Raw genomic sequence first — 27,070 nt, forward strand, 5'->3', positions numbered from 1 at the left:
TAGTTTAAGAGTACAGTATAATGTAGTATGGGATATAAGATCTAGTAAAAGGTCAAGTGTAGTATTATAAACAAATAGACAGTAGTTGAATATATTCAGTACATTTAGGCTACTCAAGTACTGTACTTAGGTGCAAACTGGAGGTGGTTCTATCTTCATGGGTGTCATAGAAGGAAAAGCACAGTGGGGCTGGGCAAGATATCGATATTATATATCGACATCGATATATGAGACTAGATATCGTCTTAAATTTTGGATATCACAATATCCTGATATGGCACAAGTGTTGTCTATTCCTGGTTTTAAAGGCTGCATTACAGTAAAATGATGTCGTTTTCTGAACTTACCAGACTGTTTATTGTAGCTTTTCTGTTTTTTTATGTAAAAAATATTGTGATATTTGATTTTTTTCATATCGCCCACCTCTAAAGCACAGGTGTAATTAATAACGTTGTTTAAGACAATTAAGTACCTTTGTGCATGCTGGCTTACTACCAGTTTTTTTAATTTATTTTTTTATTAGTTGAATTAAACATTCAATATTTGTCTCATGTGGACCAGAAGCCAATCTTTGACTGGAGTTTCCTGTCACAACAGCAGATGGCGCACTGCCCTCTGGTGTGTGTGTGTATGTGTGTGTGTGTGTGTGTGTGTGTGTGTGTGTGTGTGTGTGTGTGTGTGTGTGTGTGTGTGTGTGTGGGTCTGCTGTGTGAGGGAGGAGGGACCTCTCTTCACCAGAAATCATTACAAATCTGTTATCAGATAGGTACACAGCGGTCTGACAAATATTTACACAACGCGTTTCCGTTCCGAGTTTAGAGGTACGTTGGTGCAAAAGCAGTGCAGGTGAAAATTTGACATGCTGGCACTTGAGTTCTGAAGTTATATTGTTTATTTTTTGTCGTGTGCAACATTTCGCAGCAAGTTCAGAAAGTGGGGGGCACTTTTCGTGTCCTGTAACTGCACAAAGTGGAAGGAGACTTGTTGCTGGACTTCTCACTGTGCTCCCTGCTGCTGAGTGATCAGCCATTGTGGACGTCGGAAAGGGGCAAGGTCTAGTTTATTTGCCCGCCGGCTACAGTGTTTATAGCCGTATGCATGAAAGGAACTGCTGTATGAACACTTGGATGAGCCATGAGGCTGCTGGCCCGGGACAAATCTGACTGCCTGCAACCGGGAATGGATTCCTATCATCTTATTTCATGTTTTTCCGAGGGTTTGTAAACGCACCTCTGCGTAACATTTGTAGCATTCTTTTTCTTTTTCTTTTTGATGCGCGAACTCCAAAAATGAGCAGATAGCTCACTTGTTGCGGTGCGTTGTGATTAAATGTAGGTTGGAGGAGAATAAGAGAATACGTCCTACACCACTTTGTTCTTTATTCCTTCCTGTCCGAGGAAGTTGTTTGGCTGTTTTTTTTGTTTTGTTTTTGTCACCGCATCTTCATCACTTCAACAACCACAGACAGCACATCACGACAAAGATGGCATCCGAGCAACCCTGGACTCAGATCACGATCACATTATCGGCCTTATTCTTCCTGATCCCGTGCAGCACAGCGGCAGACGTGCCGGAGGAAGAAGGCTTCAGTGCTGAGGTACAGTAGTCATGTCCGTGGGTCAGGATACACACCACATTTTCCATGCAGACCGTCACAATGTTACAATTTTGGCATTTTTAAATAGTTTGTGGATTTACAATTGTCATGGTATTTCTACAGAATTGAGGAAATCGTGTATGTATTATAGAATTATAGCTCTTCATAAGCAGGTTAATAAGTTCAACTCTCTTCATGTTTGTTTTGGTAAACCATCAAAGCATCAGGTGGGCTTTTGCACTGTAGGGATGTCATCTGGCCTTTTAAATAACAACACAGCACATGTGGTACACACATGGAAAGAGATCGATCGATCGATCGATCAATCGATCAATCGATCTATCTATCTATCTATCTATCTATCTATAATGATAGCAGTGTGATTGTATTAAAAATAGTAAAACTCATCTGTATGGTTGAAAAATAGTTTATTGGTTTTTGTTTGAATTGTTATCGTGAAGATCATATCATGTAAAATTTAACAAAATTTTATTAGTCATTATTTCATTATGAAATTATTTTTTTAATTCATTAGCAGAACTTATAAGCAGAATATAAACCATGAATAAACTATTTCTAACACACTTATAACTGTAGGTTACAACACAGGGCTTAAAGTTCTCAGGCACCATGCCTGAATTCAGGCATAGAGCAGTTTAACATTTATATAATTATTGATTCAATACATTGTGCACATTTTTCCCAGGGCAGCATTTCAGGCTCACAAATGGTTTCTTGCTTTAAAGGTGCCGTAGGTATGGGAAGATCCAGGACTTGGCCCAAAAAATTTGAACATCGACAACTTCTCAGTCCCTCCCCCCCTTTCCGCTAAAGCCCAAAACAGTCTCCTAAGCCCCTCCCCCCACAAGGAAGAATGAATGCGTGCGCATGAGCAGTGATTGACAGCACGCATTTAGACCCCCGGCCCTGATTGGTGCATCTGAACAGGGAGCGGTGGATTTTTGCATATCACACTACAGGCTGTATGTGGTGCCAGAGGAGCTGGATTTATTTTTTAAATGACCTGCTTCATGTAGATATTCTGGAACATAGGGTCAGTTTCAGCAAATGTGACAGAAAATTTGTTTTATAAGTCTTACCTACTGCACCTTTAACCCATGATAACATACTAGTTGTAAGCAGATATAAGGACATTGTATTGGGTATTCGTCAACTTTGACATTGATCGACAATATAATGTAATACAGATGTAATCATATTAAATGTGTCTTTATACCTATATCAATACAAGTACTTGTTCCTCACTCTTGTGACAACTGAACAAATTCCATTTGCTGAGGAAGATTGAGATCTAGTAAGTGGACCTTGAGGTAGTGATGTCTTCACTGTTTTAAACCAGCATGTGAATATTTCTACATGTGTATAAAGAGTTAATGAATGCTTTATACCACACTGTTACATGTAGGATTGGTTCATGTGGATGTCATACAATTGGATTGGATACTGTCCTATCAATCATTCACTAGCTGTTTATAGTTACAGATGGATGGTAGTTATAATTGTTGATTAATGCATTCATAAGCATTAAAAAATGCCCTTATATCTGCTTACCACTACATTATAGTGTGTTATGAAGTGTCTATATCCTGGTCATAAATGCTTAATAGGGAGGTTACTATTCCCAGCTAATTCTCATTTAAAAAAAGTAACAAAATAAATTGTTACGGTTTTTGATTTTACATGTGTGAAGAGCCTTGTCTATTTCAATACATAATGGTGGAACACAGTTCATGGTAGTGAACCCCAATTTCATTCTTTTATATGTCATTTTTGTATATTTGTCGTATTGGGATCTATATAACGATGTCCGAATGTCACAATATTGATTTCAGCTATGACCTAAAGAGGTTTTGCTTTTCTTCTCTCATGTTCTTCAGGCACTCATGTGAATAAGCCCGCACTCTAACATGACGTTGGTTGAGACTTGTCATGCTATGCAGTAATTGCCTCTTAAGGATTTTCTCTGGCTGAGTGTGTGCACACGTGATGCGTTTGTGTGTCGCATGTGTATGTTTTGCCACCCGGCCTGTGTTCATCCTTTACATGCATGATGACAGCATGAGTCCCATGATCCAGCTGTGTGAAAGGGGCCTGTGGTGTTGTTTTTGGGTAGAACTAAAAACTTCCCAGAGGTTTTTTCCCCCTCCAGGAGCCATGGTCCTGTTTGCCTGGCTACGTGGCTCAACACGCTTCAGTTTCACTGTCAGCAAACATGAAACAAACAGGGGGAATTCGGCATGTGTCACTTGACTGTCAGTCTTTTTCCATCATTTTGAAGTACACACATGCAGACTTTTGTGTTTACCTTGTGTAGTACAGACGGTAGAGACAAACAGTTGTTAATTATTGTCCCTTTAGTTTTCCTGTTGTTCCTCTCTTCTCCTCTCCTCATCTTGGCTGTCAGTGGGGAAAAGGCGCAGGAATGAGAGAGCAGGAATGTCTTAATGTTAATGGAAGCCATCTGGTTTATTTCTCTACATTTCTCTTTTTCTTTTAACTCATCAGATGCTCTCTCCAGTCATTAGACAGTAGATTAGCATGATAGTTCTAGCTGCCATGTATACACCATGCATTGCAACACACAAAAACAGACACAGCAAACTTGGTGGTTGGGGTACAGCTACCACAGCTGCAACATATACAGTATCTCACAAAAGTGAGTGACCTGAGGGGAGCAGATTAAACTCCCCAAAGAGTGGGTGATCAGGGCAGTTTAAAATTTGGTTAGCCTTACCTCTGACCCGTTTATCATATCTCACAAAAGTGAGTACACCCCTCACATTTTAGTAAATATTTCATTATATCTTTTAATGGGACAACACTGAAGAAATTACACTTTGCTACAATGTAAAGTATTAAGTGTACAGCTTGTATAACAGTGTAAATGTGTTGTCCCCTCAAAATAATCACATACAGCTTAATTAATGTTGGCAACAAGTGAGTAATACCCTATGTTAAATTCCATAGGAGGCAGGCAGATATTTATTTTAAAGGCAGTTATTTGTGGATCCAGGATACTATGCATCCTGATAAAGTTCCCTTTGGTCTTTGGAATTAAAATAGCCCCCCCACATCATCACATACCCTTCACCATACCTAGAGATTGGCATGGTTTTATTTCAGTTAGCCTAATAGCTGGTTTGATTTGCATTGAGAGGTGATTTTATGGAAAGTACCCCATGCCAATCTCTAGGTATGGTGAATGGTATGTGATGATGTGGGGGGGCTATTTTAATTCCAAAGACCAAGGGAACTTTATCAGGATGCATAGTATCCTGGATCCATGAAATAACTGGCCTTTAAAAATAAAATCTGCCTGCCTCTATGGGAATTTAACATAGGGGTGTACTCACTTTTGTTGCCAGCGGTTTAAACATTAATGGCTGTATGTTGAGTTATTTTGAGGGGACAACACATTTACACTGTTATACAAGCTGTACACTTAATACTTTACATTGTAGCAAAGTGTCATTTCTTCAGTGTTGTCCCATTAAAATATAATGAAATATTTACTAAAATGTGAGGGGTGTACTCACTTTTGTGAGATATGATAAACGGGTCAGAGGTAAGGCTAACCAAATTTTAAACTGCCCTGATCACCCACTCTTTGGGGAGTTTAATCTGCTCCCCTCAGGTCGCTGTTTTAGGCTACCTATGTTAAGAACTAGACGTGCCAGGGATTCTTCTATTCCTGTGGCTATTAGGAACCTGAATTCACTTGATTGACATCTCTTGAAATGTTTCTACAGTATGTGATTATTTATTTATTCCTGTCCACGTTCATTATGACAGATTTAACTGTGTACTGTCCAACTGTATTCTGTCATTGGTTTTGGGGGAAGGAGGGTCTCCATTGATGTGTTGGTGTGTGTCCTGTGTTGTGTTTACAATGTTGTTGGCATCTGGTGGTGCTTTTCTTTCTGTCTATGTGTTTTAGACATCTTGCTGCACACTAAATTTCCTTTTAAGGATAAATAAAGTGAAACTTGAACTTGAACTTGAACCTTTCCCAAGCTGGACTAAGCTAAACCGACTCCTGGCTTTCTCCTCACAGGCGTGGCTTCGTAAGTTCGGCTACCTGTCTCAGGCGAGCAGTCAGATGTCCACCATGCAGTCGGCTCAGATTCTGTCCAAAGCCATCAGCGACATGCAGCACTTCTATGGCCTGGAGGTGACTGGAGAGATGGACCCTGCTACTTTTGTGTAAGCTCTATATTGTTCTGTTTTTTTTCTCTCCTGCAGGATGTTTGTCTCAAAGACATGACTTAACATTTATGTGCAGTGACCACCAACTGAATCTAGGGATCTTACAGGATGTTTTAAAGCATGTAGGAATTCATTTTACATTTATTTGCATGTTTTTTTTTTATTAGGTTTCTCATTTATTATGCATTCTATAGGTGGAATGATACATGGCCACAAGTTTCAGTTTGTCATGAAGACAATTCTAGGCAACAAACCTCAACTCCACAACCAGGCATCCTGAAGCAATTTGTTTCAGAGCATTGGCTTTTCCCCATCACACAATAACAGATTAATGTGTTCGTTTTACCAGGGGCTACTGAAACAGTGCCAGCTTGTAATAACTTTTTTTATGCCCATAAGGTTTGGATTATAGTTGCATTTAGCTTATATCACATCTTTACTAATGAGGCTAGTCAGGCTATTGTGTCATATCCTCACATTCAACTGTGACCTGATTCATTGTTTTAGACCTTTGTTCTCAGAGTACTCTGTATGTAAGGTTCATGCTCAAATTATAAGGTCTTATCTTTTGGGAAATACGCCTTCTTACCGAGAGTTAGATGCCAAGATTGATAGCACTGTTATGTCTGTGACTGTAAAGCTACACTAGTAGCAGGTAAGCTTAGCATAAAGACTGGAAACAGGAGGAAACAGCTAACCTGGCTTCGTGCAAAGGTAACAAAATCTGCATACCAACACCTCACTAATTAACGCGTAATATCTTGTTTGTTTAATCCGAACAAAAACTGAAGCGTAAAAAAAAGACACGTTTGAGATTATGTTGCCTTTGGACAAGGCTAGGCTAGCTGTTTTTCCCTTGTTTCCAGTCTTTGCGCCAAGCTTAGCTAACTGGCTGTAGCCTCACACTTGGGGTGGCTGTGGTTGTCTACCAATCGGAAAGGTCAGTGGTTCGATTCCTTGCCCTCGTCCTGCAGTCTACATCGTCGAAGTGTCCTTGGGCAAGATACTGAACCCCAAATTGCTCCTGTGAACGTTTAGCTGACAAACAGGTGGCACCTTGTACGGTAGCCTCGGCAATCAGTGTATGAGCGTGTGCATGGGGTGAATGGTGCCTGTAGCGTAGTGCGTTTTGAGTTGTCGCTGAAAAGCACTTTATAAATGCAGTCCATTTTCCATATTTACAGTACAGATATAATAGCTCAGTTGTTTCAATCTTCTCTAAAAAGCAAATAAGTGTATTTCCCAAAATGTCAAACTATTCCTTAAACATGACGAATTGAGTTTGTTACTTTTGGTTTGGTCCTTTTCACTTTTTCGGTTTTACGAGATTAGTCGTGATAAAGGGCTAAAATGCAGTGTCAAGTACTGCATCTGCATGGTTTAAAGGAGAATTCCGGTCGATTTCATCACGTAGCTCTGTTGTTTGTAAATTTGGAGCGCTGTCAGTAGCGAGAAAAACAAAAACAATCGGTGTTTCCTATACCGTGTTATCCTCCTGCTACAGTTAGCACCCAGGAGACTGAAACCGGGCAAGTTTTAAACGTGCTTTTAGCCTCTTAACATGTTCGAAATGTCATTACAAGTGCCTACCCATGTGAAGAGATTCATTTGACTGCAGTAGATGTGAAAGAAATGCATCAAAGCTAATTCAGCTCTGTTTAGTTCCGGTGTTAAGACAGCAAGATTTAGGGACCGTCTACAAACTACATCACCGAAAAGAGATGCAATAAAAATATTTATTAATTTAATGATTAAATCCAAACTTACCTCAATTATAACATGTCTCCTGCAAGTTGTAATATTTTTTCTTTTCGGTGTTGTAGTTTGTAGACGGTCCCTAAGTCTTGCCGTGTCAACACCTTAACTAAACAGAGCTGAATTAGCATAACTTGTATGCATTTCTTTCACATCTACTGCAGTCAGATTCACTGTGTTCACTCAGAAGGAATCTTTTCACATGGGTAAGCACTTGTAATGAACTTTCGAACATGTTAAGAGGCTAAAAGCACGTTTAAAACTTGCCCTGTTTCAGTCTCCTGGGTGCTAACTGTAGCAGGAGGATAACATGGTGTAGGCAACAACATTTTTCTCGCTACTGACAGCGCTCCAAACTTAAAAACAACAGAGCTACTTGTTGAAATCAACCGGAATTCTCCTTTAAGTTCTGGCCGGGGAAAAATGCTTTCCAGCTTTGTGAGGAGTCTGGAAACAAGATTAGAAATTATAGTTGTTTGGGAAAAATCATAAAAGCTACAGCAAACAGTATGCGTGTTAAGTTGATGGTCATTACCTGTATGTACAAACTGCATTTTGTAGAACTGAAGGAATTCTGCCGCTTTTTGCAGCTTGTAATGGTGTGTGTGTGTGTGTGTGTGTGTGTGTGTGTAGTGCCATGCGTCAGCCTCGCTGTGGCCTCCCAGACAGAAAAGCGGAGGAGCTGGACAATGGCGCTAGAAAGAAACGCTACGCTCTCACTGGACAGCAGTGGCGCAAAGACCACATCACTTACAGGTTCGTAGCACTGACATGTAAAAGAACAACAAAGCAGAATGTTTACCATACCAACTCTAATGCGCTTTTCCCTCTGGCTCCAGTATAATGAACCAGCACATCCCCTCCTCGCTGGGTGAGGAGCGGACGTACAATGCTATCCGCAAAGCCTTTGACGCGTGGAGACGGGTCACGCCGCTCACCTTTGAAGAGTTACCTGCTGAAAACAACATCAGCATCAACAGCAGCCAGGCAGAGCTCGCTGACATCCTGTTGTTGTTTGCCTCTGGTTTCCATGGTGATATGTCATTGTTTGACGGCGAGGGAGGGTCGCTAGCACACGCCTACTACCCCGGACCAGGAATAGGTGGGGATACACACTTCGATGCTGATGAGCCTTGGACGCTGGACAACCAAAACCCAAACGGTTAGTGGGCTGATTCTTTGTTTTCATGTGGGAGTTGAACCTGTGACTTTCTGGTAATCTCTCTAACCATTAGCTGGTTGTCTGGGGTCTTGTCTCTCCTGGTCAATTGGGCTGCAGGTTGGTTGGTATACCATGGTTACAAGACTCCAACCAACCTCAGCTGTACCAGCATCGCTAGATAAAGCTTACATTACTGGAAAAAGTAAGGAACTAGTCCAACGATCGCAGATGACAGAAATCTTTAATTTTGAATATGTAGAAATGTAAATTGAAGTGTTATTGAAGTCACAGTGCTGCATTGATGGCTGATAGTTTGTCTGTTATGAACACTACCGCATTGCATTATGGGATATCTATGCCGCCGTAGTGTCCAGTGTTTGCATACTTTAATATTTCACTGGAAAAAGTATGCATTTCACATACAAAGGTTTCAGACTAAATAGCACGGTATTAGTATGGAATTTCGGATACAGACACTATCTTTGTAGTGATGATAGTCCTGATTTGCAAACATGAATTAATGCAACATGATATCAGTTTGATTTATGATATAATTTTTGTCTTTAATCTAGCGAGTATAAATAGCTGGTGTTTTGTGATCACTTGTAATGTTTGTTTGAATTTAGGGACTACTTTTTCAAGATATCTCTGTCTTGAGAATTAGCAGCCACTGATGCTGTTAACTGCACGGAAGCCTTAGATACATATACTGTATAAGTGAAGCCAAAACATGTCTATCGCACCCTGGTGGCTGGCTACAGTATAGGTCATAAATCCCCGCCCCCTCCATGACATCCTCCCTAGCTCCACCCTCTCGTCAAACATTGTCACTTCCAGTTTGAGAAAACAAAACAAAATTGCTTTGAAACGGCAGCACACAAACCAATGGGTGACGTCACTGCTGCTACATCCACTATTTTTACAGTCTATGGCCAAACTAAAAAATCACTGCGCAGACTGAGGCTCCAAAATTACAAGATGGCAGCGCCAGTATCTGATATATTTTGGCTTCACTTTTGTACAGTGGGAGGAAGTGGAGACGCGTCACCCATCTGTATATACAGTCTATGTTTTCAATCAGCACCACCTCTGGCTTGCTGCAGAAGAAAGATGACTGCAATTTTCAGCTTGATGAGCACAGTACACCTCTATTTGCAGTTTGCAGTTAACATTTATTTTTAACATAAATTACAACGTATCATATTCTATGTATTATTGTAACATTTCTTTGTTGGCATGTTATTTAACGCAAATCATTTTCACGAATGTATTCACTCATGAACATACTATGTGTGTGTCACTGCAGGTATAGACCTCTTCCTGGTTGCGGTCCATGAGCTCGGTCATGCTTTGGGCCTGGAGCACTCAGATAACCCCAACGCCATAATGGCTCCTTTCTACCAGTGGATCCATACGCACAACTTCACGCTACACGAGGATGACATCAAAGGAATACAGTACATATACGGTAAGAAGCACACACTGCACTAATACACCTATTTAAATCACTTTATTTATGTCTTCAACAATTCAGTTATTTAAAGCCACCAGCAGCAGAATTTGGATAAACCCTCCTGTTGTCCTCGGGTCAAGTTGGACCTCTTTTCAAAGTTTTCTATATGAGAAATTTAGGTTTCTTTCAACAAAATTGCCCAAAAATAACATGGATGGTTCCATGCAACGCTCTTCGCAAGTACAATTCAGATGTTTAAAAAAAAACACAAATGTTGACAAAAAATGGCAACAAGTGACAAAAGCGCCAAATACATTGAAAAAAGCGTCAAAAGCAATTGAAAGCCTCGGAAGTAAAAAAAAAAAGCTTTGAAAAAGCGTCAAACAAGTGATAACAATGTTTGAAACAGCGTCAAAAACGTGAAAAATCTTGAAAAACGAATGGAAAAATGTGTCAAAAAAGTGTTGATTGTCATTTTTGATCAGAGAGGACAACACAAGGGTTAATGACTTGAAATGAACCTAGCGGTTTGGGCTAAAACTGGTCACATTCGATTAAGCATGAAAACATATCCCAGAGAACGGTCGACTCGGTAATCATGTGTTATTAACCCCTAGGTTTATTTCGCGCCGGATTTCTCCTTTAAGACCCAGTGAGTCCTTTAATGGTAGTATTCTACATCAGCTATTGCAAAGATACTTGTCTCATTATCTGAAGGACATGCTGCCGACAGACAGCTAACCCACCTGTTTGTAGCTGTATATTGAAGTCATTTCTGTTCTTATTGGCAGTATATTAGGTCAAGGCTGTAACTACCATTAAAGACACAGTGGTGCCTTTTCCACAAAGAGGATATGAAGCGGAAGTCCATAACTCAGATTCAAATCTAAAATGTATCCACAACTAAAACCTTGTCAACCTTTCCAGCCCTTGCAGGGACACACAATAACAAAACCATGAAACTCGTGTTTCTGATGTTTTGACTGCTTTGGCTCTAAAATCACTGTGAGGTTGAAGTGCAGAGTGTCAGCTGTAATTTGAGGTTTTATCACTCGTATCACATCTGGACACTTGTCAAAAGAAGACAAGAAGCCTTTTTAAGAAGCTTTGTGCGCGCAGCTTTGGCCCAACCACACACATACACCAGTGAAACCTCACTCAAAACAGCACATCATGCATGCCATTATGATGTTCTCATGCTTTCCCTGCGTGAATTGATGGCATTGTTAATTGACAGATGACGTGTTTGTGTGTGTGTGTGTGTGTGTGTGTGTGTGTGTGTGCGTGCGTGCGTGCGTGCGTGCATTCATGCGTGCATTCGTGCGTGCATTCGTGCGTGCGTTGGCTGTAGAAAGGGCTCATGTGTGTATTAGAGTGCACTGTATATACGTGTTGGTGGGTTTCTGCTGTGGCCCTTCTATAAGAGCTGTAATTACAGGCCAAAACACTCTTAAACTGTAGAGAAAGATTAATTACAGACATTGTTTACACTGAATAACTGATTTATGATTTATTTTGCTTTTTTACGTTGTGAATTTTTTCGTGCATTTCTTGACTGTCCGTTGTTTTGTCCTGGTCACATCTCTGGTATCACATTACAGATACAAAATCTGATTTAGTTTGAGAATGTGCTCTATGGTTTTAATTTGCCCATCAAAGTCCCAGTCTTTCCATACCCACACAATTCTGTAATATTGATATGCTTACACTTGATGTCTGCACCAGAGTAAACTAGAGTTTTGGCAAGAATGTTAGATGTGAAACACTTGTCTGATGTAAATACTGTAAGGTAAATGTTTTGACTGAAATTATACAGTAGTTTCCTTTACCAAACAGATCTAAAGGACTGTGCTAGAGAAAAGCTCTGATTGGATAAGAAAAAGGATCTGAAATGCTTAAATAGAGACTAACTCAGCCTAGACTTTGTTGGTAGGAATAAACATTTGGGTTTCTTTGTAGAGGTTTTTATATAAGAGGGCGGTAGCTTTGCAGTTTTCTGCCTCTCTGGTCAGTTTTTTGTCTCATCAGATAATCATCTGTTGACTTATCCCTTAGCTATTTTGTTGAGGGACATAGAGTCTTAACAGTAAAAGGTAGTTAAATACAAACTTACTTATGAAATAATATAGAAGTAATTCTAAGTGTTAAAATACTTGTTATTTAAATACACCAATATTGCTATACTGTAAGTCTGTGTGTTTGAGTTAAGCATAAAGCATCTAACAAAAAGGTAAGATTTAAAATGATATAAAGATATAGTCAAACCAAAACTCTGAATTTATTAGTTCACTTTAAAGCTATAGGGCGTAGTTTCTGTCTCCCCCATGAGAAATTCTAAGTAGGCTAATGACAACAAAACTGTCGGCCTGTCCACATGATACAAGTCTTACGTGAACGCGCACACCCCCCCCCCTCCACGCAGTTGCTAGTAGCCAAGGAGGACACGGATGATTAAAAAAACATGATGGATTCTTTAGAAGAGGTAATTATCTTCACTCCAGTTTCTGCGCAGGAAAGTCGCCAGACACCACAGTCTTCTGAACATAGTCATACTGAGAAATCCAGAGAGAGTTGTGTGGAGCTGATAGTCTTAATTAGCTTTGTAGCACCTCATTTGGCGATGGCTTGAATGTAACGGACGTTCATTAATATCAAAAAACTACGCACTAAAGCTTTAAAACTGTGCTAATAAATATTTTTAAATTAACAACGAATGAAGAATCATGAAAAATATCAAATGGAATGATCAACTCTGCAGTGCCAGCCTTTTTTTCGGTCATAGCTGTTTTCAGCTAACAAGCTTTAAAAACCCACTGTACAGTTCCTGCCCAGCACCGAGCAGCAGACAGACAAAGTTAGCAGCTAGCTGGGGAACATAGTGCAGCATTTAGCAGCTAAAGGGACAGATATTTCTCTCAGGAGTTGGTGGAGAGCAAAACAGAGCTAAAAGCCGTAGCATCAACAGAACTGTCTGCCAATGTACAGGGCCATTCATTTTGAAAAGGTGGTGCCCTTCATACTATCAGACACTATCAGGGCTGTCCTGTGTCTTGCTCGTGCCCAGGACAAGATGATCTCCAAAGGCCCCTTCAGCAGATTATTTAAAGGCTCAGCACAACTGACCCTGTGTTCTGCCGACCATTTCAGCGGCCCTGGACACTATTCCAGCTTGTAACAGCACTTATTTGTCCTGTGATGAAAATAGCCAACTATAATAGCTCTTTCATCAGCTACTGAGCTTTCCGAGGCTCTAAAATTCAGCATAGGAAGAGTCCACCATGTGTGCAAGGTAAGTAAGGCACAAAATCAGGTAGAGATTTGACAAAGTACATAAGAAACTGATTGAAAAATTACCATAAGAAGTCATTTGAATAACAGAATTTAAAGACTGCCTCTAATGCTGGAAATAAGACTTGTGTACCATTCACTCTTTGAGACTATTTTGCAGGTTAAAATGCTGCAGATGCAGAATTTTTCCACATACTGATAACTGAGTCACTGGCCAACATCAGACCTCAAATATTCCTCGCAGTATTTTTGGCTCAATGTAACTCAGTACGTCTTCAAGCCCATCAGCTGTCCGGACATTTTACATAACTGGCTGTATCTGTATGTTTTCTTCTCTTAGCAACCAGCACGGTTGATTTTTCCAAAAAAGCAGCAGCACAGTCAATCAAGTGAGCTTAAAGCTGCTGCACATAATGGAAAATTAGGTTTTCTTTGTGTGAATGATGTGTAATGCCACATAGACAAGCTGGAGGAATTTATTTCATTTCAGGTGGAAGTTGTTTTTGCATTTTAGGTGAAAATATGAGAGGGAAAAAAACACAAGCCATCTTAAATGTGGGAGTTTTCTCGTACTTGTTTTAAGCCCAAGCTCTCCATATTTTCATTCTCAGGTCCCCCTCTCCTTAGTGATCCTCCACCCACTTCTCCTCCCGTCCGTGACGACAAACCCGACGATGACCCCACTTCCCCTTCTCCACCCGAAGATGAACCCGCCTCCACTTCTCCCACCGACACCCCGCCCAAATTGCCCAACCCGACCGACGGCAGCCCGCATCCCCCAGCCCAGCCGGAGCCGAGTCCCAGCCCTACCTCGTCTCCTGTCCTCCCCACCGACTCCCAGCCCGAGCCGGAACCTGTCACCCCGCACGTCAGAAAAGATGCCCCCCCTCCATCGCCTCCTCCTCGGCGCCCTGCCCCTCCTCGGCCTCCCAAGCTGCCGGATAACCAGGCCCCCAATATCTGTGACGGCGACTTTGACACGGTGACCATGCTGAGGGGGGAGATGTTTGTTTTCAAGGTGAGAAGTAAAGAATTATTGATCATATTTGTGCAGATGCAGTGTTTAACTCAAGCGTTTGCTTTGGAACGGACAGCTATAAAAAAAGCTCCAATTTTCCACACGTTGTGGATTGGAGCATGTCACTGGTCACTGACCTCCATTAAAGGACATGTAGAAATCAATGAGCTAACACGTATGCAGTCAATGTGGTGCCATAAAAGAATTAAATATAAAGACAAATAATAAAATATATATAAAAATATATATATATATATATATATAAATATACTGTGTATATATATATATTTATATATATATATTTGTTCATTTATTTCTTTATATACTTTTAAATATATAATTATTTAGTTTTTGCATATAAATAATTTTATTTGTCTGTATTTTTTTTTAAATGTATTTTAATTTTATATAATGTAATTTATTTATTTGTATCCCTTTATTTTCCCTCATTCTTTTCTCTATTGCTTTTGCTTTTCCCTATACAGAAATAAATGAAAAGATACATGGAAATGCTTACAATTGTTTGTTTTTTCATTTGTCTTTATATTTCCACATTTTTTTTATTTTTTTATTTACTTATTTATTCTTTTATTTATTCCTCTTTATATTTTCAAATTTATTTTCTTATTCTTTGACAGATTTATTCTTTTTCATGGCACTCCAATGGCTCTTTAAACACGACCCTGCTTAGAGTCAAAACAACATTCAAGTCATGCAAGGGGAAGTGGATAATCATTCATTTTGATGAGAGAAAACAAGCTGAAAGATAAACAGCATTATTTTTGCTTGTGCAGGGTCGCTGGTTCTGGCGTGTGCGGAGGAACCGGGTCTTGGATAACTACCCCATGCCGATATCTGTCTTCTGGATCGGCCTGCCTAGCGACATCGACGCAGCCTACGAGCGCCATGATGGCAAATTTGTCTTCTTTAAAGGTATGCCAAAGCTGTTTATTACCAATAAAACCTGTCACTTTGTGAACACGGCAGCCACATGCTGAGCATAATGCGCGCTGCGTTTAGTCCATACCTTCTTGACACCATGCTGAGTTTTTTTTTTTATGGTTTAGCGCTGTAAATATTTCTCAGATACGTTTTCCCCAAGCAAAGCTGAAGCCAATGTGGAGTGTGTTGTATAAACACAAAATGGGAAGTAAAACACAAATCTGGGCTTTGATTTGAAACGATCAGACTGAAAGGAAACAGTGCAAACTCAGCATTTTCTCCCCCCACACACAATGTGAGAATGTGAGGATATGGTAATAATTCAACACAGCTTTAACCCTAAATATCTGGCAGACATGCACACAAACAAACACACACACACACAGACACACACACACACACACACATACACGGGTTTGTGGCACTATCTTTGTGGGGACCTGTCATTGACATAATACATTCCCTAGCTCCTTACCCTAACCTTAATCATCACAACTAAATGCCTAACCTTAACCCTTACCCTCACCTTAACCTTAACCTAATTCTATCCCTAATCCTAAAATCAAGTCTTAACCCTCAAACTGCCCTTTAAACTTGTGGGGTCCAGCATGTTGGCCCCACAAAGCTGTCGGGACCCCACAAGTATACTGGACTCCCGGTTTTTGGACCCCACGAATATGGTTAAACAAGCCCACAGACACACACACACGCACGCACACACGCACACACACACACACACATACATTAAAATAACACTTGAAATTATGTGAACAAAAAAATGGCTGCAGATGGATACTATTAAGAGGATTGAGTCTATATGTCTTTGCATGTGTATATATCCGCATCACAGAGTTTGGGTGTGTTGCTGGGTTCATTGGGTGTCTTGAGTGAGGCTGTTGCATGGCTCAGTGTTACTCCACTGCAGCTGAGCCTCAAAAGGCCAGAGAGAGAGAGAGAGCGAGAGAGAGAGAGAGAGAGAGGATTGCATCAGCCTACTCTGCAGTGCACTGCTCCAGATGTAAACAGCTGCAGAGCTTACATTTTTACTATCAGGCTGTATGGTGATTTGTCATGCATTTTGAGGATTTTCTGAGCCTTTGATCACAGATTATTTTTTATTCCCCTTTAAAGTTTTTTTGGGCAGTTTTTCCAAATCCGAATCAAGGGTGGAAGTAAAGAGGGTATTGTATGCTGCACAGATTGTAAAGCACCTTGAGGCATATTTGAGATATTGGGCTATATAAATAGCATTGATTTGATTTGCCCTGATTTATACGCTCATTAACATATCAATAGACGATTCCCGTAAATGTTGTTTTCTGTTGTTGTGTCATTATTCTTTCTTTTTTGTCACATTATTGAGAACTGCACAAGTAGATTTTGAGGAACACTTTTTTTGCATCTTCTCCAAAGATATAGGTCATTTCATAACGATGTATATCACGATATAGCATATTTTCTGGTAATTCAATAAATAAATAGTGTATTTGAAATGACCACATGGTAAAATGTTTGTATACTTCATGTGAGCAAACAGCACATCTGTGGTTCGCTCCAGCTTCGGTCCCATGGGCAAGGATCAGAACGTAAAGTGTGATATGGCGTAAATATTGCAGTTCGGCCTCTAGATTTTGAACATCGAGATAGAAACGATATTGAAAAATATAGACATTTTCATATCGTTTTGACAATATCTAAATACTGTATATGAAAATTGAATTGAATTATAGTCATATCGCCCAGTCATAGTTGCCTATATGAATCCAAAAGGATGTAACTACTGTAGTAGACTTAAAATCAAGTCAAAACATTTCAAAGTAAGTGTGCACCAATTAGTAGAAGCCCCTTCAAACTTAGCTATTATAGTTCAATGCAGTATGTTGCAATTCAACAGTGCCCTGGCAGTGGAGGTGGAAAGTGGCTGAAAAGTGTGTCCAAAGCTTAGGGTTAGAGAAGAAATTGGCTCCAACATGAGGAAATCTTGGAAAATAAGTGCCTACCATTTGTACCTTGCCTGTCCTTTCCTCTTTATTTTCTGGAGTGACTAAACCCCATGACATATGCCATATGTTCTGGCCATCGCCTTCTCCCCATATGCTATTGTTTTTTCTCCCTGCTTTTCTTCTCTCCCTCATTAACTTTTTCTCATATTCCCCCTCTCTTAGCCAGGTAACAAGCATAACAGCTCTATCCCTTTGTCCCTGCAGATGATAGATACTGGGTGTTCAGGGAGGCTGACGTGCTGCCGGGATATCCACAGCCCCTACATGGGTATGGACAAGGAGTTCCTGCGTACAAGATTGACACAGCAATCTGGTGGGAGCCCAATGGATACACATACTTCTTCAGTGGAGACAGGTACCGTATATCACAGACACACACAGATATACGTTACACCATTTTAACACATTAATAAATAATATAAAGGGAGTTAAGACAGATGAGCAATTCAATTCAATTTTATTTATAGTATCAAATCATAATAGAGTTATCTCGAGACACTTTACAGATAGAGTAGGTCTAGACCACACTCTATAATTTCCAAAGCCCCAACAATAACAGTAATTCCCTCAAGAGCAAGCATTAGCAGTGGCTGTTGCGACAGTGGCGAGGAAAAACTCCCTTTTAGGAAGAAACCTCGGCAGACCCAGACTCTTGATAGGCGGTGTCTGACGGGGCCGGTTGGGGGTGTGATGAACAGTGGTAAATAATTGTCACATTAAAGATAGTGGAACAGTGACTTTGAAGGTGGTCGTGGAAGTTCATGTCATAGCAGGGCACATTGTGTCATACTGAGTAGTGCAGTCTCCCGTACCGGATCCTGACTACTCTGTGTGTATGAACATCACAGCAGGGCGTTGCGGGATGTAACGTGGCACTGCAGAGCATGGGTGGATGCAGTGGATGCAGTAGGACGCAACCAGACATTGCAGGGAATCGCAGAGCTTTGCTCTGTGTTAAGAAGAAACATAAGGACTCCGGGGAGTAAACTCCCCAGAGCTAGGTTAGTAACAAGCATTTCTGGGACAGGATGCATACAAAAGGAAAAAAACTGAAAACAGTGATGAGAGAGATCAGCTCAGTGTGTCATAGGAAGGAAGGAACTTCCCCAGCAGTCTAGAATTATAATAGCATAACTAAGAGAGGCATGTTAGCTTAGAGAGAGGTGCCGGATTGGGCTTGAACTCTCCCCTGCCAGATCGGGCTGTACTGACCTGCCTCCCTCTACTCTCGCTATATTATTGATTATATGATAAATAAATCTGATGACTACGAAGAGGAGCAGGTGGGCCGGGTTAGGCGGACGCTGCAACTCCTCACTCCTTAATTATAAGCTTTATCAAAGAGGAGGGTTTTCAGTTTACTCTTAAATGTGGTGACGATGTCTGCCCCTTGAACCCAAATTGGGAGCTGGTTCCACAGGAGCGGAGCATGATAGCTGAAGGCTCTTGCCCCCAGTCTACTTTTAGAGACTCTAGGAACCACAAGTAGCTCTGAATTTTGGGAGCGCAGTGTTCTAGTGGCGCAGAGCTCTTCTAGGTATGATAGTGCTTGACCATTTAGAGCTTTGTAGGTCAGGAGGAGGATTTTAAATTTGATCCTAGATTTCACAGAGAAGCTAGTACAGGAGAAAAATGATCTCTTTTCTTAGTTCTCGTCAGAACACGTGCTGCAGCGTTCTGGATCAGCTGGAGAGTTTTAAGGGACTTATTTGAGCAACCTGATAGTAAGGAATTACAGTAGTCCAGCCTGGAAGTAACGAATGCATGGACTAGTTTTTCAGCGTCGTTTTGAGATAGGATGTTCCTAATTTTGGCAATGTTACGAAGATGGAAAAAGGCTGTTCTTGAGTTTTGTTTTAAGTGGACATTGAAGGATATATCCTGATCAAAAATAATATAATATTTTGACAGCAGTGGTGGAGGCCAGGGCAATACCATCCAGAGTAGCTATATCCTTAGATAATGAAGTTCGGAGGTGCTTTGGTCCCATCACAATAACTTCAGTTTTGTTTGAGTTTAACATCAGGAAATTGTAGGTCATCCAGGATTTTATATCTTTAATGCACGCTTAAAGTTTAGCTAACTGACCACTTTCGTCTGGCTTAATTGACAGGTATAATTGGGTGTCATCTGCGTAACAGTGAAAGTTAATTGAGTGTTTCCTAATAATATTACCTAGAGGAAGCATATATAAGGAGAATAGAATTGGTCACTGAGCCTTGAGGAACGCCATGGCTCACTTTAGCGTACTTGAAGGGTTTATCGTTAATGTTAACAAATTGGGATCGCTCAGAAAAATAGGACTTAAACCAACATAGTGCGATTTCTTTAATGCCAACTAAGTGTTCCAGTCTCTGTAACAGGATGGTATGGTCAATATTGTCGAACGCAGCAGTAAGATCTAATAAAACAAGTATGGAGATAAGTTCTTTGTCAGCAGCAGTTAGAAGGTCGTTAGTAATTTTCACCAGTGCCGTCTCTGTGCTATGATGTATTCTAAATCCTGAATAAAAGTCTTCAAATAGGCTATTCCTATGTAGAAAGTCACATAATTGATTAGCGACTACCTTCTCAAGGATTTTGGAGAGAAAGGGAAGGTTAGATATAGGTCTATAGTTAGCTAAGACTTCAGGATCGAGGGTAGGCTTTTTCAGAATAGGTTTTATCACAGCTATTTTAAATGACTGCGGTACATGACCTGTTAATAAAGACAAATTGATCGTGTCTAGTATTGTGGTGTTAACCACGGGTAGTGCTTCTTTAAATAGCCTCGTTGGAATGGGGTCTAAGAGACAGGTAGTTGGCTTGGCTGAAGAGACCTTTAACATTAATTGTTGAAGGTCTATAGGATAAAAGCAGCTTAAGTATGTATCAGGTCTTATCGTTCAGAGCAGAAGAAGACTTTTTGGCACCATCGCCATTATGACTTTCTTTTACTGTCCATATTGTCTGTGTGCAGATACTGGCGATACAATGAGGAGACCCGGACTACAGACCGCGACTTCCCGAAGCCAATCAACAGATGGGGCAGGATCCCTCCCTCACCCAAAGGAGCCTTCCTCAGCGATGACGGCGGTAAATAATGACTTTCAATGAATGCAAATACAGCCTTTATTGGGAGCTTCTGTTTATGAGAATCATAGTCTCGCATTACCAGACCTATCTCCACAGCGCTGTGGAGAAAGGTCTAGCTACACCACACATACATTCTAGGAGAGGTGAAAAAAACCACACTCTGGGTTGTTTGTATTTCTTTAAACCAATTGCAATCGTGTTGGCCGGCGCTAAGCTCCGGACGCAGTGAGGGTGTCTCTGCAAAATGGTCTCGGGAAGAAATATTTGCACCCCCAAAAAGAAAATGCCACATACAATATTAAATGAAGTTAACTGTTCACACAATACAGTAACCTGAGCTATTTAAATTAGCTGGATACATGGTTAAACGTAATTTGCTTTTACCAGTGTATCGGCTTGTGTATTTCGTCCCCAGCAATCCCCAGCAATCCCGAAACATTGGCAGGATGGCTCTCCATCTGTCGTTGCTGACGAATGTTTCCGGTGATCTGTATACGCTGGAGAACTGGTGGCCGGCAACAATTTCTTTGTCTGTGTCTTTATCTTGTCCTGCGTAATAAGCTTTTTCCATAACCGGTGGGCAAAAATGCTAGCACTATCTCTTAAGATAGCAAATGCCGTAAACCTATTCTTTGTAAATCTTTACATCATTCCCCAAAAGAACCAAGCAGGCCTGCCTTGTTGCACGATCCAAATTTTTATCAAAACATGCCAATTTCAGTGTGTAGCTTGGAGGTTGTTGTTGTTGTTGTTGTTGTTGTTGTTTCACGTAGCGAAGGGATTTTGAGATCGGTAACACACGGAGAGCAGAAGGGGAGGGGAAAAGCCTGACATCCAGTACGGAGCCATGCGCCAGATGTCAGGCTTTATCCTGGCAATGTATTTCCGTTGCAACAGACCATGAGAATCCCTACACCAAAAGCTGTACTGTACATGCAGTGTTGAAAGCAGGGATAGTAGGAACGAGGAGGGAGGGAGAAAGAATGAAAGGTTAGAGGGGTGAAATTGGGTGTGTAAGAGACAGAGAGGGGAAAAAAATGACATGTGAGACCGGTTAGGCTGGAGCAAGCAGAGCAGAGAGAAGGATGAGGGGATGAGAGAGAGTGAAGAGAGGAATGAGAGCTCTGGTTTGAGGGTTGGCCTGTCCTTTGGGAAATTAGATTTGTGCCAGAGCTGCTCTAAATGCACTTTGTAACAGTCAGATCTCATCTCCACCCAAACTGTTCTAATGTCTCTGCAAGCCTGGTTGGCACTACAGAGCTTCATTTACACCCAGAAATGTAACCTATGAACACCAAGAAGAGTGTATGTAGTTCTTTTTTGCATCCCATTGCCAAATCTTTGTGCAACTAAGCAACACATCTTATTGGTTTATCGTTTTATTGTAGTTTCATATTAACACATTTTATGTATAGTCTGGTATTATATTTATCAGAATGAGCCCTGCAAAAGTCCATTGCTAAATGTGGGAATGTGGGGGAGAGTGCAAGTAAACTAGTCCCTAAAGATACGTTCCTCAATCTCCTTTTTGTGTGCACAAAAATGGAAATTAATTGTCTTTGCTGTTTTTTTTTTACACATTTAGCCTAACACTACTTTAAAGGGATAGCTTGGCATCTCAGGAAATACACTTTTTCACTTTCCTGCCGAAAGTTAGATGATAATATTGATATCACACTCATTTCTGTACAGCAATTGCTAGAACGTGAATAAACATTTGAAGCATCAGCGATGTAACTTCAGGAATGAACACTTTCTTTCTGAAAATAATTTGGTCCTAAATGGCTAGCTGTTAGCAAACGACGCGTATACTCTAGCATTGCTAGGGGACGCGTCTATGTCATGGCAGCTGTATTGCTCAGGACCCAAGGAAGAGCGGTGTCGAGTGTGAAGTAGTTTGGATGAGCGGTTTTCGAGAATGCTGCAAGCAAGAAAGTTTACAAAGCACTGAACGGTTTAGGGCCAAAATAAATTTCTGATCTGCTGCACCACATACGTGGAACAAACTCCCAGAAAACTGCAGGTCCGCTGCTACTTTCAGTTCTTTCAAATCAATGCTGAAGACTTTCCTTTTCGATGCTGTTTTTTTTAAGTTATTGCTCCTACACTGCACTCTACCTTTTATTCTTGAATTTCATACCTGTCTTATTCTATTTTAGCTGTTTTTGTATTCTCTTTAGCAAATGGTTTTAATTTAATTTAACTGCTCGTTATTGTAAAGCCACTGTGCCACGGCACACTAGTATTTACATAATAATCCATTGCACATGGGTTGGCTGCCTTACATCTATTTTATTTTCCTCTCATGCAGCTTACACCTATTTCTACAAAGGCACCAATTACTGGAGGTTTGACAATCGCAAGACAGAAGCAGAGAAAGGCTACCCTCGCTCCATCCTGAAGGATTTCATGGGCTGTGTGGGAGCCGCTGACCCTAAGCCCGACACAGACACTGAGCAGGAACCGAAAGACAAACCAGTCAACCCCTCAGACCGAGACAAAGATGAGCACAAAGAGCCGGACAGGGGCCGGGACCAAGACACAGACACAGACCCAGAGGAAGCCCAAACCTCTCAGCCTGACAGCACAGAGGAGGAGGGGGACAGAGAGGTGGACGTGGTCGTGACGGTGGCCGACAACGAATCAAAGGTTATGACCCTGATCATGGTGATTGTTCCCCTGGTCCTCATCCTGTGCATCCTCGTCCTAATCTACGCCATCCTCAGGACTCTGCAGAACAAAGAGACGCCGAGGGCCTTGGTGCACTGCAAACGTTCATTGCAGGACTGGGTGTGAGGCACAGAATTAGAAGAGATAGAGCAGGTATTCATCAATTTCGTTTGCGTCAAAATGTGTACTTTCGGCGCAGAAGTTTTGACGCGCTACTAAAGAAAGCCGAGGACGAGTCCCCGTTTTGTGCCCCGTTCATTGTGAGAACTTTTATTGCTCATGTGAAATAATGCAAACTGTGGAGCTACAGTGTACGTTTCCCTCTACTGGCCTTGAAGTTTTCTTCCTGTGTCTTTCAAATGTCTGAAAAGGTATCTTTATTTCTTTGAAAAAACACACATAACACACTAGGAATGTCTGTTTCTATTCATTCTAATTGTACAGAGGAGAGACCGATGATTTATTTGTAGTATAAATGCAGACAAAGTCGATAATGCACATACATTATACAGAAGCACACATACTGTACATACACACAAACAAACATGAGTGCTAATAGCGATACAAAAACATACATTAATATGAACAAGTCTTCCATATGCTTGACTACGGTGCCTTATCCAATCTTGACATTTTTCTTTGTTTAGAACAGATGTTTTGCACTTTTGATTCTGTTTATTGTTGTCCTTGTTTTGCTGAGGTTGCTTCACTGTGTGCATGTGTGTGTGTGTGTGTGTGTGTGTGTGTGTGTGTGTGTGTGTGTGTGTGTGTGTGTGTGTGTGTGTGTGTGTGTGTTCATGCTTATTAAACACACAGACACAAGCAGAAAAATCTTGTCCTCCGGCCAGCACAGGAATGTCAGACAGCTGTGCGTCCATGACTCCCACTGAGCCCATTATGTCTGCCCTCTCTCTCTCCAAAGAATGTGTGCATACATGTCCACACACACACACACACACACACACACACCAAGACATAGAGACCACTTACCCAAACAAAGGCACATAGAGTTTTGCACACAGACACAAGGGCTCCAGCCTCCCCTCCTCCCACCGCAGCCACGATAACTGTTCCGACTACACCACTAAAAAACACAATCCCAGTGGAGACATATTGATATATGCCTGGTATCAGGGCTTGGATGAAATAAAAAGGATTTATTCAGACTTAATGAGAAGAATTGAAAAGTGTTTTGGTATTTTTACTAATTCTGTCCATCTCAGATGGACCTGTGAAGAGGAAACCCATAGCAGCAGTATCCATCTTTGTGTATCTCCTCTTCTTTTTTTAATGCTAAAGCTAAATAGATTTAAAGCTAAGGGAGAAGCCTGCAGGCTTGAGAGGAATGGGTCAGCGTCTGGTTTGCATTAAGGCCACATGCTGCTGATTTAGTAGTGTCAGGCATGAGGAGGGGGGGTGAGAGGGGAGTTGGGGAAAATGCAAAAAGAAGGAGGTATAAAAAGTAGTGGGGAGGTAAGGAGAAATGAGAGAATAAAATGACAAGGGAAAGAAAGAAACCGGGGGAGGCACAGATTGAGGAGGGGGGAGAGGGAGGGTTGCCAGAATTTCCTTTCCAGTTCTCCCTGGAAAAGGAGGAGCGAGGGAAAGAGCGAGGATTTGGGGGGAGGGGCAGCGCTGGCGTTGCCCCTCCTGACCTAGATCGGGACACTAAGTCCACTCCTCCTTCTCAAGTCTTGTTGTTTTTGCCGTGCTTGTTGTAATGAGCTAGAGATGACTTCCTCTGCGACCCCCCTCCTTTCTTCCTCATCTATCTTTCTCTCCTTTTGTTTTCCATTGTCTTTTTTGCTCTGCCTTTACTCCCTGATGTATTCATTTTCTTCTCCACTCTACTGGAAAGTTAGCTCAAAAAAATAAACACTCAGAAAGTCATTAAAAGCCACTATCTATCTGTTTGTCTTTCCTTCTTATTGTCATTTTTGTTATGTCACTGTAGCCACAGCGCTATTTTGTTGCTCCGCTTTGCTTGTTGTGCCTATAATTTTTGTTTCGATATTTTGTCTTTGCCGTGTGCCGTTTGTATGTGATATAGGGGGAATTAAAAAAACATAAATAGCATGAGGGAATGTTTTTATAAATGTGTTTTTTTTTTCTACCTTACTTTTTTAGTTTAGTTTTGTAAATTTTATTACTGTTGAGAATTTTTGTAAGAACAGCAGTAGATTATGACGATGATGATGCATGCAGGGCATGTTCTGTAAGGCCTGGGCACTCTTGTGTAGAGTACATTAAATATTTCACAATAAAACTTACAGGTAAAAGCATCACAAGTCTTCTTTGCTGCAGTTTTTGGGATCATGTTACACATTTGACCTGCTGTGCACGTCAAGTTCAAAGAGTTGATTCTGATTTTGGCCACAAGAGGGAATCATTGCCTCTAAAATGTTAAAACGTAATAATGTTCACTACTTTCAGCACAATATGCACACGCAGTGATGATAAACTCACGTAAAAGCTCATACAAAAATATGTACAGTATGTGCGCTCCTACACAGAATCAGTGCACTTTTTTAGAACAGTTCTTATATTTTATATAAACACTGTTCCTGTTTTCACTCTGCTTCATTTACTTTACAGCTGGAGTTACTTGTTACTTTGCATATAAAGACTTCATCAAAAACATTATACAATTATATAATATGATGCATGTTTATAAATTACAATATCAAACAGTATATAATTAAAGTAATTTAAATTAGCCACTTCAACAATAGTCATATAATAAGTTAATGAATAATGTTACACTCTCAAAGTGACCCAATTTGCATAAAAAATATTTGTACTTACTTGGTGATCATTCTTCTTTACTGTTTTTTATACAGGACCTTTACTTTTATGGAGTTCTTTTACATTGTGGTATTACCTTTCCAGTGTATGTAAAGAGAGAGAGAGATAGAGAGAGAGAGAGAGAGAGAGAGAGAGAGAGAGTGTGTGTGTGTGTGTGTGTGTGTGTTTGAGAGAGTGAGTGAGCAACTTCCTGCATGTCTTTATGTCAGAGGTAATCAGGATTAGCTTCCATCACAGATCATCCACTACAGCTTTACCTCTAGATCTGCTTTCTCTTTCAGCTGCTCTCTGTTTATCTTTCTTAATTTCCATCTCTCCCCTCACACTATTGCATTCCATCGTTCTTTTCAATATATTCTACAGTAAATCAAACAAAACCGATTAGGATTAAGGCCAGTATGGTGCTGCTGTATTCCAGCCATTGGCCAAGGGTCTGTGTCATCGACCTGTTCTCCCAGTTTATCCCCTGCTGAGCTGATAATGGGATTTGCCCACTCCTCATCAGCACCACTAATTGTTCTGTGGTTCCCATTCTCAAACACAACGACAGGTTTTTCCAACTTTCTGTGGCTTCCTGATTATTAGCTGTCTTTTTGTCAAACTGATGCTTGTACAGGTTGTTTGTTTAGATCCCCGTATTGTCCGTCAAAGCAGCTATTCTTTCAATGTAACAGTACTACACATAACATTAAATTAGCCATGTCCTGTTTATAGTCGGTTAGTTAACGAGGGCAGACCTGGGTCCTTGTTAATCACTCTAAAGCACCATGCCATTCATCCCCCTTTCCTTTCATCTATCCATCTCTTTATCTTGATTTCTCCTCCTCCTTTTTTCCTTCTCTCTTTTTTCCACACTGCCTTAAATTCACCCTGCCACCTTTCTTTCTTCACGTTCACTGTCAAACTGTTAATTAGTCAGATCTTTTACTGAACTAGGCCTACACAAATAAAACAATGTCCTGCATTAAAATTCCTACAAATTAGTTAAGTAAAAGTACCCATTTCATAGAAAAATGTCCCCTGTGACTGGCATATAGTTTACATTATCAGATTGATCATACTAAAGCAACAATTC

The 27,070-nt window shown here is 40.7% G+C and overlaps 1 protein-coding gene across 1 annotated transcript; it reads left to right on the forward strand.

Annotated features, from left to right (window-relative positions):
- Positions 1-740: 740 nt before the first annotated feature.
- Positions 741-25,060, forward strand: mmp15a (matrix metallopeptidase 15a). Its single transcript, XM_039809261.1, has 10 exons — positions 741-1,597; positions 5,673-5,821; positions 8,213-8,335; positions 8,419-8,741; positions 10,048-10,209; positions 14,094-14,500; positions 15,295-15,433; positions 17,650-17,800; positions 20,405-20,520; positions 22,832-25,060. Exons 1-10 carry the CDS (start codon positions 1,484-1,486, stop codon positions 23,314-23,316), a joined length of 2,169 nt encoding a protein of 722 aa, XP_039665195.1. The 5' UTR covers positions 741-1,483; the 3' UTR covers positions 23,317-25,060.
- The last annotated feature ends 2,010 nt before the right edge of the window (positions 25,061-27,070 follow it).

The sequence above is a fragment of the Perca fluviatilis genome, chromosome 8 (assembly GCF_010015445.1).
Source record: "Perca fluviatilis chromosome 8, GENO_Pfluv_1.0, whole genome shotgun sequence".
Lineage (NCBI taxonomy): Eukaryota > Metazoa > Chordata > Actinopteri > Perciformes > Percidae > Perca > Perca fluviatilis.